Source organism: Dama dama, chromosome 26, assembly GCF_033118175.1.
Source record: "Dama dama isolate Ldn47 chromosome 26, ASM3311817v1, whole genome shotgun sequence".
NCBI classification, from domain to species: Eukaryota; Metazoa; Chordata; class Mammalia; order Artiodactyla; family Cervidae; genus Dama; species Dama dama.
Window position 1 is genome coordinate 31,734,991 of NC_083706.1, and position 15,414 is coordinate 31,750,404.

At 40.5% G+C, this 15,414-nt stretch overlaps 1 protein-coding gene across 1 annotated transcript in view; it reads right to left on the reverse strand.

The window, feature by feature from the left end:
* Positions 1-440: 440 nt before the first annotated feature.
* TXLNB (taxilin beta) overlaps positions 441-15,414 on the reverse strand; it is a 53,411-nt gene continuing 38,437 nt past the window's right edge. Inside the window, exons 8-10 of the mRNA XM_061130189.1 lie at positions 7,224-7,316; positions 2,741-2,836; positions 441-1,472 (exon numbers count right to left, since the gene is read on the reverse strand). Coding sequence (XP_060986172.1) covers positions 537-1,472; positions 2,741-2,836; positions 7,224-7,316 — 1,125 coding nt within the window. The 3' untranslated portion in view covers positions 441-536. The remainder of the gene's footprint in view (positions 1,473-2,740; positions 2,837-7,223; positions 7,317-15,414) is intronic.

Here is a 15,414-nt window from a genome sequence, read left to right on the forward strand (position 1 = left end):
TGTATATAAAATATGCATGCATATATGTGCATAGACACATATATGTATATATTCACACATATACATGATAAGCATACACACATATGCATATATTATATGTATATAATGTCTAAATGGAAACTGATCATCCATTTAACTTACTGTGGAACTTATTAAACTCTATGGAAATAAAGCATTACATTTTCAGTATTTATGTAGTGGAAGTCTTTAAACACCAAATCTTACTGTTGATTAAGAAATGGAATTAAGTACCATCTTAATGGCAAATTAATATAGATTTGCTATGCTGTATGTTTTGTTGTCATTTGGGAAAATTATACTATCAACCAATGTTAAACAGAAAAGCTCCAAATCAATTATAAATTGAGAACAAATAGCAAAGGCTGAAGATACTTTACATAACATTTAACAATGTATTGATTCTAATTAAGCCTCTTCCATTAGACCTCCCTAGCCCTTAATGCCTCCTTCAGGAGATAATCCGTTACCACGACGATGGAAAGTCAGGAAGAACAGCCTCCAAAGGCTGAGGAGGCTTAGTCTACTCCTTCCAGATTGGTGTCGGCCACTTTGGGCTGTGGGGGTCCACCTGAGGCCCCTCCTGGCAGCCCCTCTGCTGCTGGTGGGGGCTGTCTCATGGGCTCACATCCAGACTCCCTAGCTGGCAGGTGCGCTCCCGCTGCAGGTGGTGGGGCGGAACATTCGGCCTCCATCACACATGAGGTCTCAGCTGGGGGCGCCAGGGCTCGACCGGAAGTCGCTGCCTCAGGCTTCCGGGGCTGCCCGTTCACTTCCATCGCCGGCAGCGAGGCCTCGGCTGCGGGCTCTTGGGCCTGACTGGAAGCTGCTGCTTCTGGCTTCCAGGGCTGCTCATTGGCCTTCACCACCGGTAGGGAGGGCTTGGCTGGGGCCTTCGGGGCCTGACTGGAAGCTGCTGCCTCTGGCTTCCGGTTCTGCTGATCAGCCGGTGCTGCACCAGGGAGACCATCGCCTTGGGCCTCAGCTCCTGTCTCTCCTCTGAGGGTAGGTTCTGTCTCACTGACTCCCTTGTCCTCAGCCTGAGGATTTGGGGGAGGCAGGGGGATATCTAAATGGCATGTGGGACTCAGAGGAGCTTGTTCCAGCCCCCTGAGGGTCGTGTCGCAGCCCCCTGGAGGACTGTCGACTTCTGGGTGGATTTCTTTGGACACCTCGAGGGTTGACTCTGGACAATGCATTATCATGAAGGCCGCCGCGAGATTTTGCACAGCTTTGTGAACGCTGTTGGCTTCCTCCGCGTCAGCCTCTTCATTCACGGAGGTGTTTGGCTCCTCATCAGAGGTGTGCTGACCTTGGTCATCCTTTTCAGGCATTTTTGCTTCTCTAATTTTTTTATAGAGTTCGTTTCTCTCTTCTTGTAAAGCTCGACAGAGGTTCTCTAACCTTCCAATTTTCATCACGAAGCACTCATATTCTTTAGCTCTCAATGCTTTCTGTGATTTAAACACACACAAACAAAACGGTGTGAAAAGTGAAACTGCCAGGTTTTACTGGAGTAAAGTAAAATGCTCTCTGGAGACAAGCAAAATCATTAATCCAGGAATTTGTCTGTTAGGCTCTGACCACAGGGTGGTGGCTGGACAGATACTTGGTCAGGGACATCACTTCTATTTTTGCATTATGATGGAGACCTTGGTAGAATTTTAATCCACTTTTTTTTTTTTTTAAAGGAAAGAAAGATAGCAAAGCTTCTCTCTGCTTCAGTCTAGGGCTTCTAAAAATCTTAAAATATATGCATTTTCTGCTTCTAAGACTTAGAAGGAATAAGCAGAGGCTTGCGGCAAAATGACTGAGATGGACTGGGGTTTGGCGGTCAGCAATGCCTTATCTGTCCTATAGATAAACTGCTATATGCTAATCCAGCATCTGTTTGATTTCTGTTTGTGAATAATAAGCACATCTCTTTGGAATTGGTTGCAGTTTGGGATAAAGTGTTAAAACAGTAATTATATCCAGAGAAAGTAACCACGCTCTTTCATGATGCTGCTCAAACTATTCAGTTCTCCTTTTCTCTAGAAATGTTGGTGTGTTTGTGCATGGAATTATCTTACTTCTCCACTCCCCCACCCTCCCCCACCCTTCTGCTTTGTGCTACTCTGTACCTTTTAAGACTTTTTTTCCTCATTTGTTTACATGGAGAGACCTTCATCTGTAAGCCTCTCTCTCACCTTAAGGGTCATGTATCTTTGCTTTTATGGTCTCAAAACCTCCAGAGCCTGATGTAATATCAGGATTTAAGTGCTTGTTGGAGGAATTAAACAATGTACATGCACATCTGTCTGTAAGTTAGCACATACCCTGGGTGCTCGGGCTGGTGTTTTCTCTCAGTATGCTTGAATCAGCTAATAAATTTATTCTGCACCTGTTATGTGTCCGGCACCGGGGAAATTCAAAGACCGGTAAAACACTCATCCTGCCTTTGAGGAATTCACAGTCCAGCAGGTGTGGTGCTGTCTTGGGCACAGCTTTGGAATCAACAAGTAGGCATGTGACTTAGGGTCACAATGTTCTTTATGAGTCTGGACCCAACTCTAAATTACTTTTGCTCAGATTATTTTTTATTAGAGTATCATATACCACACCCTAGAAAAAATTCAGCTCTTCAAAGGTATTCATTTGTTCTATTAGGGCGTAATTATTTTCCAAGTATAAATGTATTGACTAGATGAGGGAAGATGAGCAAAGGGAAAAACTTCCTCACCTCTTCAATCATGTCCAACAGAGCTTTGTTACAGTTCTCAAACCGAGCTTTCCATGTGGCTGTATCCTTTTCCAGCTTCTTCATTTTCTTCGTGGTCTACAGAAATTATAGTGTTTTAATGTTAATTCTGAGCAGTTAATATATCAGAGAAACTATCAGTTCCATATGGGACATCAAGAAAAAGTCCTTTCATTACTAGGTGCTGAAGGAAGCAAAAATCCAATGTCAAGGAATACAGATTGAGTGGAAAGAGTCATGATTTATTTCTGAATCATCTAGGTCAGTGGTGAACAAACTTATTTGCACCAGAGCCAGTTCAGGAGAAGGAAAGCTACTTAGGTCCTTCCTTTTTTGTCATTGTGTTTTCTTTTGTTTAAAAGTAAAAATAACTTTATTGAGTTCCAAGAATAAGCTTGAAATTTGGATTATTTACTGTATTGAATGCAAGACTATTAATGAGAAAGTTGGCCCAGCTTTTTTGCTATTAAAATGTTGATAATATCTGGGCACATCTGAGAAGTAGCTACACAAAGTCAACTTTCAGTTTTCTCAGCCTTCGTGTTTGTAGAGTGCAGTAGGATTCACAGAATGTGATTGCATGCGTTATTCATTTCATTTCATCCTTGAGACAGTCCCCCAAGGAAGGTTCTAATTTCACCTCTATTTTATAAATGGGGAAACTAAGGTTCAGAGAGATGGAGTAATGATTCAGGTGAGTTTTCAGAGGAGTAGGGCTGGAGTTATTTCCATTTAATGCAACATGTGCAGAGTGCCTGCTGGTGGCTAGGCAGGGGCTGGGTGTAGGGCATACAGAAATGAATAAAATGCATCCTAGCTTTTGCAAATCTGAAACTACTCTGCATTCTTGGTTATAGGATCTCCTCTCTGCTTGGATGATGTGAAGGACAGGGCTTGTATTCAGGTACAATTACCCTGGATTAACTGCACATGGGCACTGGTTGCTTCGTGCCAAAAAGCCTAAGATTGGGTCTGCTTGGAGGCCCAGGCTCTTGGCTTCTGGGCTCTGTAGAGAAGCTACGTGAGCCTTCAGTGCTTTTTTATTTTCATCATTTCTTAAGTGAGTTAATAGTTTATTAACTTCTTAAGTGTCATCAGCCCCTTTAGGAATTTAATGAAATCTGTGGAAAGTGGAAGTGATAAATAGATTCAAGGGATTAGATCTGATAGGTAAGAATGCCCAAAGAACTATGGATGGATGTTGGTAACATTGTACAGGAAGCCGTGATCAAAACCATCCCCAAGAAGAAGAAATGCAAAAAGACAAAATGGTTGTCTGACAAGACCTTACAAATAGCTGAGAAGAGAGGAGAAACTAAAGGCAAAGAGGAAAAGGAAAGATATACCCATCTGAATGCAGAGTTTGAAAGAACAGCAAGGAGAGATAAGAAAACCTTCCTCAGTGATCAATGCAAAGAAATAGAGGAAAACAATAGAACGGGAAAGACTAGAGATCTCTTCAAGAAAATTAGAGACCCCAAGGGAACATTTCATGTAAAGATGAGCACTATAAAGGACAGAAATGGTATGGACCTAACAGAAGCAGAAGATATTAAGAAGAGATGGCAAGAATACACAGAAGAACTATACAAAAGAGATCTTAATGACTCAGATAGCCATGATGGTGTGATTACTCACCTAGAGCCAGACATCATGGAGTGTGAAGTCAAGTGGGCTTTAGGAAGCATCACTACGAACAAAGCTAGTGGAGGTGATGGAATTCCAGTTGAGCTATTTCAAATTCTAAAAGATGTTAAAGTGCTGCACTCTATGCCAGCAAATTTGGAAAACTGAGCAGTGGCCACAGGACTGGAAAAGGTCAGTTTTCATTCCAATCCCAAAGAAAGGAAACGCCAAAGAATGCTTAAACTGTCTCACAATTGCACTCATCTCACACACTAGCAAAGTAATACGCAAAAGCCAGACTTCAATAGCACATGAACGGAGTACTTCCAGATGTTCAAACTGGATTTAGAAAAGGCAGAGGAACCAGAAATTAAATTGCCAACATCTGTTGGATCATAGAGGAAGCAGGGAAATTCCAGAAGAACATTATTTTTTTGCTTCATTGACTATGCTAAAGCCTTTGACTGTGTGGATCAGAACAGCTGTGGAACTTTCTTAAAGAGATGGGCATATCAGACCACCTTACCTGCCTCCTGAGACATCTGTATGTAGGTCAAGAAGCAACAGTTTGAACTGGACATGGAACAACAGACTGGTTCCAAATTGGGAAAGGAGTACATCAAGGCCGTATATTGTCACCTTGCTTATTTAACTTCTATGCAGAGTACTTCATGTGAAATGGCCAGGCTGGATGAAGCACAAGCTGGAATCAAGATTTCTGGGAGAAATATCAATAACCTCAGATATGCAGATGACACTACCCTTTTGGCAGAAAGTGAAGAGGAACTGAAGAGCCTCTTGATGAAAGTGAAAGTGGAGAGTGAAAAAGCTGGCTTAAAACTCAACATTCAAAAAACAAAGATCATGGCATCTGGTCCTATCACTTCATGACAAATAGTTGAGTAAACAATGGAAACAGTGAGAGACTTTATTTTCTTGGGCTCCAAAATCACTACAGATGGTGAGTGCAGCCATGAAATTAAGACACTTGCTCCTTGGAAGAAAAGCTATGACCAACCTAGACAACATATTAAAAAGCAGAGACATTACTTTGCCAACAAAGGTCTGTCTAGTCAAAGCTATGATTTTTCCAGTAGTCATGTATGGATGTGAGAGTTGGACCATAAAGAAAACTGAGTGCCAAAGAATTGATGCTTTTGGACTGTGGGGCTAGAGAAGACTCTTGAGAGTCCCTTGGACTGCAAGGAGATCAAACCAGTCAATCCTGAAGGAAATCAGTCCTGAATATTCGTTGAAAGGACTAATGTTGAAGCTGAAACTCCAATACTTTGCCCACCTGATGCAAAGAACTGATTCATTGGCAAAGACCCTGATGGCAGGAAAGATTGAAGGCAGGAGTACAACAGAGGTTGAGATGGTCGGATGGCATCACTGACTCGATGGACATGAGTTTGAGCAAGCTCTGAGAGTTGCTGATGGACAGGGAAGCCTGGTGTGCTGCATTCCATGCGGTGGCAAAGAGTCATACATGACTGAGCGACGGACCTGAACTGATGAGACCACACCTAAAGAAATGCAGCATGCATATCAGTTTTTTTTTTTTCTAATTCTACTAAAAGTCTATAAATGAGCTTCAGATAAAAGTTCTTGCTCTAATATTTAACAAAATCTTAAAACTATTTAATTTTGAAATAAATAACGTTTTTCTACTGTAATATTTGTTCCAAATTAAAACTCTGTAATTAAAAAAATATTTTTTAAATGGATGAATTCATTCTGGAGTGGAAAAGTTGTAACTTTTAAGAAATGTTGACCTATTAAGTTTTCTTGTGAATGTTGAAATTTATCATATATGTTTGTGAAATTTTTTTTTTCAAGAATGTTTTCTACACTTAAAAGAGGTTAATGCTAGTGCCTGTTCAGAAAAACAGTTCTGATGCTGATTTTGTTTTGGGAAAACAATGAATTAAATAAAATTTAAACATTATGTCCAGTAATAAAATTAGCAACTTATATTTGTAAAAGTGGACTTCCCTGGTGGCTCAGTGGTAAGGAATCTGCCTACCAATGCAGGAGACATGGGTTTGATCCCTAGGTCAAGAAGATCCCCTGCGGGAGGAAATAACTACCCACAACAGTATTCTTGCCTGGAAAATGTGTGGATAGAGAAGTCTGGTGGGCTGCAGTTCATGGGGTTGCAAAAGAGTCTGACATGACTTAGCGACTAAAATAACAACAAACGATACAATTTGTAAAAGACTTTTAAAAAGTTTAAAATCCTTAAAAATACATTAACTTATTTGAACTTCACAATCTTGTGACATAGGCAAGAAAAATAGCATTTTAATAAGGGAGAAGTTAAGTGAATTGTTTACTGCTACTTGAGGAGTAAGAGCATGCCCAGAATTTGAATTCAGACTTCTCATTAATGATTGTCTCAGTTATATCATATTACATATATTCTCTTCTGAGAAGGATTCTATGAAATGGTATTTTCTACTCTAACATTCTGCTCTTGCATATTTGTATGAAAGTTGTTTTTTTTAATCATTAGAAGATTTGATGTTTTTATTTCAACATAAACAACATAATATTATATTGCTAGCTCTTTTCTTTCTAAACCTATGCATGGACTAGAAAAAGAAAATATTCTTCCTCAGGGTGAAAATGTATCCTGATGTTTTTGGATTCTTCCTAAAATTAATCCACCAGATATTTAACCAATAAAATACAGCCCAAATCTCATTTGCATGTATAAATGTTTCATTACTTCATGAAATGCACTGAAACATCTTAGCAAGAGAAACATGAACCCAAAGGAAGATTGCCTGTCAAAATAGAAAATGTCAGTATTTCATGGGAGACAAGCAATACTCACTTTATCCATTTCTTGTTTGAAAGTGGCGAACACCTCATTGCTTTTTGTCAGTGTGCTCTGAAACTCTTCAAACCTTCCAGAGTAGAGAGTAAGCTGTAAACAGGGGAAAGAGTAGATCTGTTTTAGGCCTGCTTTGCTGTTTTAGGAATGCTTCCAAAACAGAATAACCTGTCATTGTTTGTTATTTGAAAAGGAAAATGATTTAACAGAATTCTCAATACAATGTCAGTGATATGTTCAGTTCTTTTTACTTTGAGATCAGCCTAGGTCAGTGAGTATGACTGAAGTACTTCTTTAAAGAAAAATGACATAATAAAATATATCATCACCATTTCATTGTATCATAGCTTTTACCAACAAACATTTATTGAGCTCTGACTGAACATAGCAAGGACTATTACGTACAAAAGCATTTAACCTGTATCTCCTGTTTTTGAAGGACCTGTACTCCTGATAGGAAGATAATCCCAAAGACAACTTGATTACAGAACAGTGAACACAAAGTATCAAATTAGTTAAGTACTGATCAGAGAATGAGATGAATGTGGCAGGTGATCATATAAGCCACATTTTGGTAGAGAAGGTGAGCCTTGGACTTAAGGGAAGTGAGAATGCAGACAAGTATGGACCAGATATTGACCAGGGATACTGCCGTTGTGTGGTTGTGCCATTATAAGCACTTGTCATTTCCCTTTTTGACATTGTGGTTTTGTGTGTTTTTGAATACAGTGTTCTAGCCAATAGCAGTTAAATGTTCCTTTTCAAGGAAATGAGTTTATTATACCAATTTTTAATAGAAATTATTGGAAGTTCATTGGAAGGACTGATGCTGAAGCTGAAGCTCCAATAGTTTGGCCACCCAATGCAAAGAAACAGCTCATTGGAAAAGACCCTGGTGCTGGGGAAGATTAAAGGTAAAAGGAGAAGAAGGTGGCAGAGAATGACATGGCTAGATAGCATCACCGAGTCAATGGACGTGAATTTGAGCAAACTCCTGGAGACAGTGAAGGACAGGGAAGTCTGGCATGCTACAGTTCATGGGATTGCAGAGTCAGACACGACTTAGCAGCTAAACGATGATGACGACGATACCAATTTTAATGGAAATAACGAGGAAGAAGTGCCTTTTTCTAATTTGCACCAAAAAATATCTTATGGGTTAGCATGCAGGTATTGAGAAGAGCCTCTGTACTTCTACATTTCAAGGCTTGTATTTGGGGTAGGAGTAGGGCAAGATTGGGAAGGAGATTGTATAAATACTTGATTGTTATTGACAGTGATATAATAATAAAATCTTACTTTTGAAAATAATTTTAGGATAGCATGTTTTGAGTGAGTGGAGATTTAATATGGATGATTCTAGTTTACTGACACAGAACTCTTCCATATTCAAATGAGACTTTGGTACTCTTGAATGTCGGGAATAGCCTGAAGTCTTCAGTTGGGCACCAACGGACTGGTAGGACCTATAGGACTGTCTTTTCAAAAGCACAGAGGAGTGATAGTCACAACCAGTAGGTTGGAGAGTTTCCAGTCTTGGGAATGGGACTTCAGAGGGATTATGTGGGAATCAAACAACTTCTAGAACCAAGAAAATTAGCTCATCTAGAACGGTTCATTCTCACATGATTCAGAATAGCAGAGGTTTTACTGCAGTACATGGGCTTCCCTTGTGGCTCAGCTGGTAAAGAATCCGCCTGCAATGCGGGAGACCTGGGTTCGATCCCTGGGTTGGGAAGATCCCTTGGAGAAGGGAAAAGGCAACCCACTCCAGTATTCTGGCCTGGAGAATTCCATGGACTTGTATAGTCCATGGGGTCGCAAAGAGCTGAGCAACTTTCACTTTGCTGCAGTACACAAGAACAGTAAAATAACATAAATCCTTTCATAAGAAACAGATTTTCCAAAGAAAAAACAACAGCTCATCAGCATTTTGAAATCAGTCATTAACAATGTGAATAGGTGATAAATTTGGGGTAACTCTAGTGGCTTAAAAGTTTTCTCATGATTACTCGCCATACAGACTGAAAAAGACTGAGTACAGTGTCATCAGGGAATTCACGGCCAGGAAAGCTTTTAGACACATCGTTCACAGGACAACACAGTTAACCCTTGAACAAAGCAGGGGTTAGGGGCACCTACCCTCCATGAAGTGCAAAACCTGTGTATAATATATAGTCAGCCATCTGTATTCCCAGTTCCTTGTCGCCGCAGTTCCCTATCCATAGATTCAACCAATGTCAGATACTGCAGTACTATAGTATTTGCTATTGGGAAAAAAAAAAAATCTATTCATGATTAGATCTTCACAGTTCAAATGTGTGTTGTTCAAGGGTCAAAACCAACTAACGCATTATGTGCAATGCACTCTTGACATATTCTGTTTAATTTAATAAATCTATTTCATTTTTTCCACAGACAAGTGGCTAGGATTCACTGAATTGATTTCAGAGTGCATGAATAGGTCAAGTCCCTCAGTTTGAGGATAAGCCCCTGTGGGACTGCCTGCCTATGGGAACAACGACCCCAGCTGATCTTCACATATCACAAAATCCATTCATTTGCATTTTGGACCAACTCTCATGTTAACTTCTTTTCCTTACTTTCTCCTCTTTCTTTTCCCAACTTTTCAGTAATTCCATTAGAATTACAGTGGGTGCATAGATGTGGTCTCCTGAGCTGATCCTCCCAAACCCTATCTTGCAGTTCTATAGCTGCAGGCTGCAGACAAGAGGGGAAGGCGGGGCCTTGTGTGTGATCCATTTCACCTGCCCAACCTTGACAGGGGGCTTCCATGGTGGCTCAGCAATAAAGAATCCGCCTGCAATGCAGGAGACGCAGGAGACATATGTGAGATCCCTGGGTCAGGAAGATCCCCTGGAGAAGGGAATGGCAATCCACTCCAGCATTCTTGCCTGGAGAATTCCATGGACAGGGGAGCCTGGTGGGGTACAGTCCATGGGGTCACAAAGAATTGGACATGACTGAAGCAACTGAGCATCCATGCATGCATGCAACCTTGACAAGATCAGTGGGAGCAAACACACCCTCCCTGGCCAGCTGTCTTTTCCTTCTTTGGGCTGAGTGTTCTTTTGATGTATAAACTGGGCAGATTTTGTTTTCCTCCTCTGTTTTCTTGTGTGATGGAGAAGACAGATACACCAAAGTTCGAGGGCTTAGTGTCTCGCTTCATCACCACTTTGGCCTTTTTCTAGTGACCCTTAACTTTCTTATCTTTTAAATTGGGTAAAATACACATAACATTCACTGTCTTAACCATTTTAAGTGTACAGTTCAATATTGTTAAGTATATTCACATTGTTGTGCAAATGGATTTCCAGAATTTTTCATCATGCAAAACTGAAACTCTGTAACCCATTAAATGATAGCTCTCCATTTCTTCCTTTCCTTCTAGTGATTTTTTTAAAAAATATTTTGCTTTTCTTCCTGTTTGACCTTTTTGTCATAGGTGGCAAAATCTGTGTGAACTATACTTTTCTCAGGTAACCAACTCTGACACTCTTTACTTATATACTAACTAAAAATGTACACTTACTGTTTCCTTTATGGATATTTGTTTGGTCGTATTTTCCCCTCTCACTATTATGCTGACATGATGCATGTCTGATATGTCATATTCCCTCTTTCACTTTGGTATATCAGAGAAGCATGGAAGGAACATCCAGAGGTCATCCCCAGGATTCTTACCAGAGGCAGAAATAGAAACAAACTACCCTAGGGTTAGTAACAACAACTCATGCCCCAGTATTTCACTTAAATGGGCTGGGTGGCACACACATTCTTTTAACTGAGCACAAATTTTAATTCCAACAGCACAAGAGAAGACTGTACACATGGACATCATCAGATGGTCAACACCGAAATCAGATTGATTATGTTCTTTGCAGCCAAAGATGGAGAAGCTCTATAAAGTCAGCAAAAACAAGACAGGGAGCTGACTGTGGCTCACATCATGAACTACTTATTGCCAAATTCAGACTTAAATTGAAGAAAGTACGGAAAACCACTAGACCATTCAGGTATGACCTAAATCAAATCCCTTAGGATTATACAGTGGAAGTAAGAAATAGATTCAAGGGATTAAATTGGATAGATAGAGTGCCTGAAGCACTATGGACAGCGGTTGGTGACATTGTACAGGAGGCAGTAATCAAGACCATCCACAAGAAGAAGAAATGCAAAAAGACAAAATGGATGTCTGAGAAGGCAGAGTTTGAAAGAACAGTAAGGAGAGATAAAAAAGCCTTCCTCAGTGATCAGTGCAAAGAAATAGAGGAAAACAATAGAATGGGGAAGACTAGAGATCTCTTCAAGAAAATTAGAGACCCCAAGGGAACATTTCATGTAAAGATGGGCTCAATAAAGGACAGAAATGGTATGGACCTAACAGAAGCAGAAGATATTAAGAAGAGGTGGCAAGGATACACAGAAGAGCTATACAAAAGAGATCTTAATGACCGAGATAATCACAATGGTGTGATCACTCACCGAGAACCAGACATCCTGGAATGCGAAGTCAAGTGGGCCTTAGGAAGCATCACTATGAACAAAGCTAGTGGAGGTGATGGAATTCCAGTTGAGCTATTTCAAATCCTAAAAGATGATGCTATGAAAGTGCTGCACTCAATATGCCAGCAAATTTGGAAAACTAAACAGTGGCCATAGGATTGGAAAAGGTCAGTTTTCATTCCAATTCCAAAGAAAGGCAATGCCAAAGAATGTTCAGACTACTGCCACAATTGCACTCATCTCACACACTAGCAAGGTAATGCTCAAAATTCTCCAAGCCAGGCTTCAGCAATACGTGAACCATGAACTTCCAGATGTTCAAGCTGGTTTTAGAAAAGGCAGAGGAACCAGAGATCAAATTGCCAACATCCTCTAGATCATTGAAAAAGCAAGAGAGTTCCAGAAAAACATCTATTTCTGCTTTATTGACTATACCAAAGCCTTTGACTGTGTGGATCACAATAAACTGGAAAATTCCAAAAGTGATGGGACTACCAGACCACCTGGCCTGCCTCTTGAGAAACCTGTATGCAGGTCAGGAAGCAACAGTTAGAACTGGACATGGAACAACAGACTGGTTCCATGAATTGGAAAAGGAGTACATCAAGGCTGTGTATTGTCACCCTGTTTATTTAACTTCTATGCAGAGTCTTGTATATTGTCACCCTGCTTATCTAACTTCTATGCAGAGTACTCATGTGAAATGTCAGGCTGGATGAAGCACAAGCTGGAATCAGGATTGCCGGGAGAAATATCACTAACCTCAGATATGCAGATGACACCATCCTTATGGCAGAAAGTGAAGAACTAAAAAGCCTCTTAATGAAAGTGAAAGAGGAGAGTGAAAATATTGGCTTAAAACTCAACATTCAGAAAACTAAGATCATGGCATCCACTCCTGTCACTTCATGGCACATAGATGGGGAAACAATGGAAGCAGTGAGAGGCTTTATTTTTGGGGCTCCAAAATCACTGCACATGATGATAAATGCAGCCATGAAATTAAAAGACATTTGCTCCTTGGAAGAAAAGCTATGACAAACCTAGACAGCATATTAAGAAGCAGTGACATTACCTTACCAATAAAGGTCCACCTAGTCAAGGCTATGGTTTTTCCAGTACTCAGGTATGGATATGAGTGTTGGACTATAAAGAAAGCTGAGCGCCGAAGAATTGATGCTTTTGAACTGTGGTGTCGGAGAAGACTCTTGAGAGTCCCTTGGACAGCACGGAAATCAAACCAGTCAATCCTGAAGGAAATCAGTCCTGAATATTCATTGGAAGGACAGATGCTGAAGCTGAACCTCCAATACTTTGGCCATTTAATGCCAATGACTCAGTGGAAAAGACCCTGATGCTTGGAAAGATTGAAGGCGGGAGGAGAAGGGGACAACAGAAGATGAGATGGTTGGATGGCATCACAGATGAAATGGACATGAGTTTGAGTAAACTCCGGGAGTTGGTGATTGACAGGGAAGCCTGGTGTGCTGCAGTCACAAAGAGTCAGACGTGACTGAGCAACTGAACTGACTGAAATTTTAATTACAAATATTCATAGCATATATGAAACAGAAAGTTTTCTAGAAATTGTTTAGCCAACTTAGGTGATTTGGCTTGGGAACTAATTCAATTATTATTATAATTTCAGAGAAATCTCCTCTCATCTTAAATAGATACAGTGAAGTCTTCTGAGGTTAAAGACTGTGATTACTTGTCTTTAAGAGTTGACTCACTGATCTTCCCCCTTGGGTAGTAGTTTGTGTCTGCAATGCTGTGTTTTGTTGATATTGCTGACTTTCCACATCTACCACCATCTTCAGCCTTATTGATCCAATGAACACTATTTGTAGCCACAGTTGTATTCCATTGATCATCTCTGACATTTACTCTATTGCCTTGGTTTGTATAATTGAAAGCCAGATGTCTCTTCCCTAAGTGAGAATCATGCTCCAGACTGGCAAGCTATTGTTTTAGGGCTGAAAAGTGACTTCAAGCTAGGGAAACACAATCTGTCCTTAAATTTTCTTTGCTCAGACCATAGAAATGGGGACTAAAATGTCTCCCTGTTATCAACCCACTTTTTTAATTGTCATACCAAAGGAAGTGTTTGAGTGCTTTGCAAAATCATCTGTGATAGACATTGTTTAAGCTGGCTTTAAACGCAGCATTCCAAAAACTAAGATCATGGCATCCAGTCCCATCACTTCATAGAAAATAGAAAGGGAAAAAGTGGAATAAGTGGTAGATTTTATTTTCTTGACTCCAAAATCATTGCAGATGGTGACTCCAGGCATGAAATTAAAGGATGCTTGCTCCTTGGAAGAAAAGCTATGACCAACCTAGACAGCATATTAAAAAGCAGAGACATCACTTTGCTGACAAAGGTCCATCTAGCCAAAGCTATTGTTTTTCCAATAGTCATGTATGGACGTGAGAGTTGGACCATAAAGAAGGCTGCATGCATGCATGCAGGTGTGTGAGCTCTGTCGTGTCCAATTCTTTGTGACCCCATAGACTGTAGCCCACCAGGCTTCTCTGTCCATGGAATTTTCCAGGCAAGAATACTGGAATGGGTTGCCATTTCCTCTTCTAGGGGGTCTTCCTGACCCAGGGATGGAACCCATGTCTCTTGCATCTTCTGCATTGGCAGGTAATTCTTTACCACTGTGCCACCTGGGAAGCCCATAGAAGAGTGCTGAAGAATTGATGCTTTGGAACTGTGATTCTGGAGCAGACTCTTCAGAGTTCCTTGGACAGCAAGGAGACCAATCCAGTCAATCCTAAAGGAAATCAATCCTGAATATTCATTGGCATGACTGATGCTGAAGCTGAAGCTCTAGTACTTTGGCCACCTGATGTGAAGAGCCAGCTCACTGGAAAAGACCCTGATGCTGGGAAAGATAGAGGACAAGAGGAGAAGGGGGTGACAGAGGATGGGATGGTTGTATGGCATCACTGACTCAATGGACATGAGTTTGAGCAAACTCCAGGAGATAGTGAATGACAGGGAAGCTTGGGGTGCTGCGGTTCATGAGGTGGCAAAGAATTGGACATGACTTAGTGACTGAACAACAACAGACTTTGTTTTTCAAGGTTTAAACTTTTAAAAAATATAGTGCTGATACTTCTCAATAGAAGCTTGCTTAAGCATTATTACATGTAGGGATTCGGGGCCTCCATATTCTTCTTGATGTTTAAGTAATTATTGAAGTTTTGAAAATGCCCTGAAGGCAAAAGAGATAGACACGAGGGTCCTTGCAGAGAGAGCCAACCACCATGGAAAGCAAAGTGATGGAGGAGGCAGGGTTAACTCTGTTTAGTACCACGCTTCTACAGCCCTGGAAATTCTCTGTGTTCATGAGCTAGAGCTGAACAGGGTCCTGAGATCATCTTTTCCAGTGGTTCTGAAGCTTTTTGGCAGCTAAAAAACGTCTTTGTCTCATCTATCACTATGTGTGTCCTTACCCATGAGATACCACAAGTATTAACTCATACACTGATTAGTTGTTAGCATTCTAATTAATATCATTGTTATCACTAGATTGTGAGTTTAATTAGGCATTTTTGGTTCTTTTATTGAGTAGTATATCTCTAACATGTAGAGCCATACCAAGCACTTAAATGCTCAGTAAATATTAGTTGAATTAATTATGCTTATTAT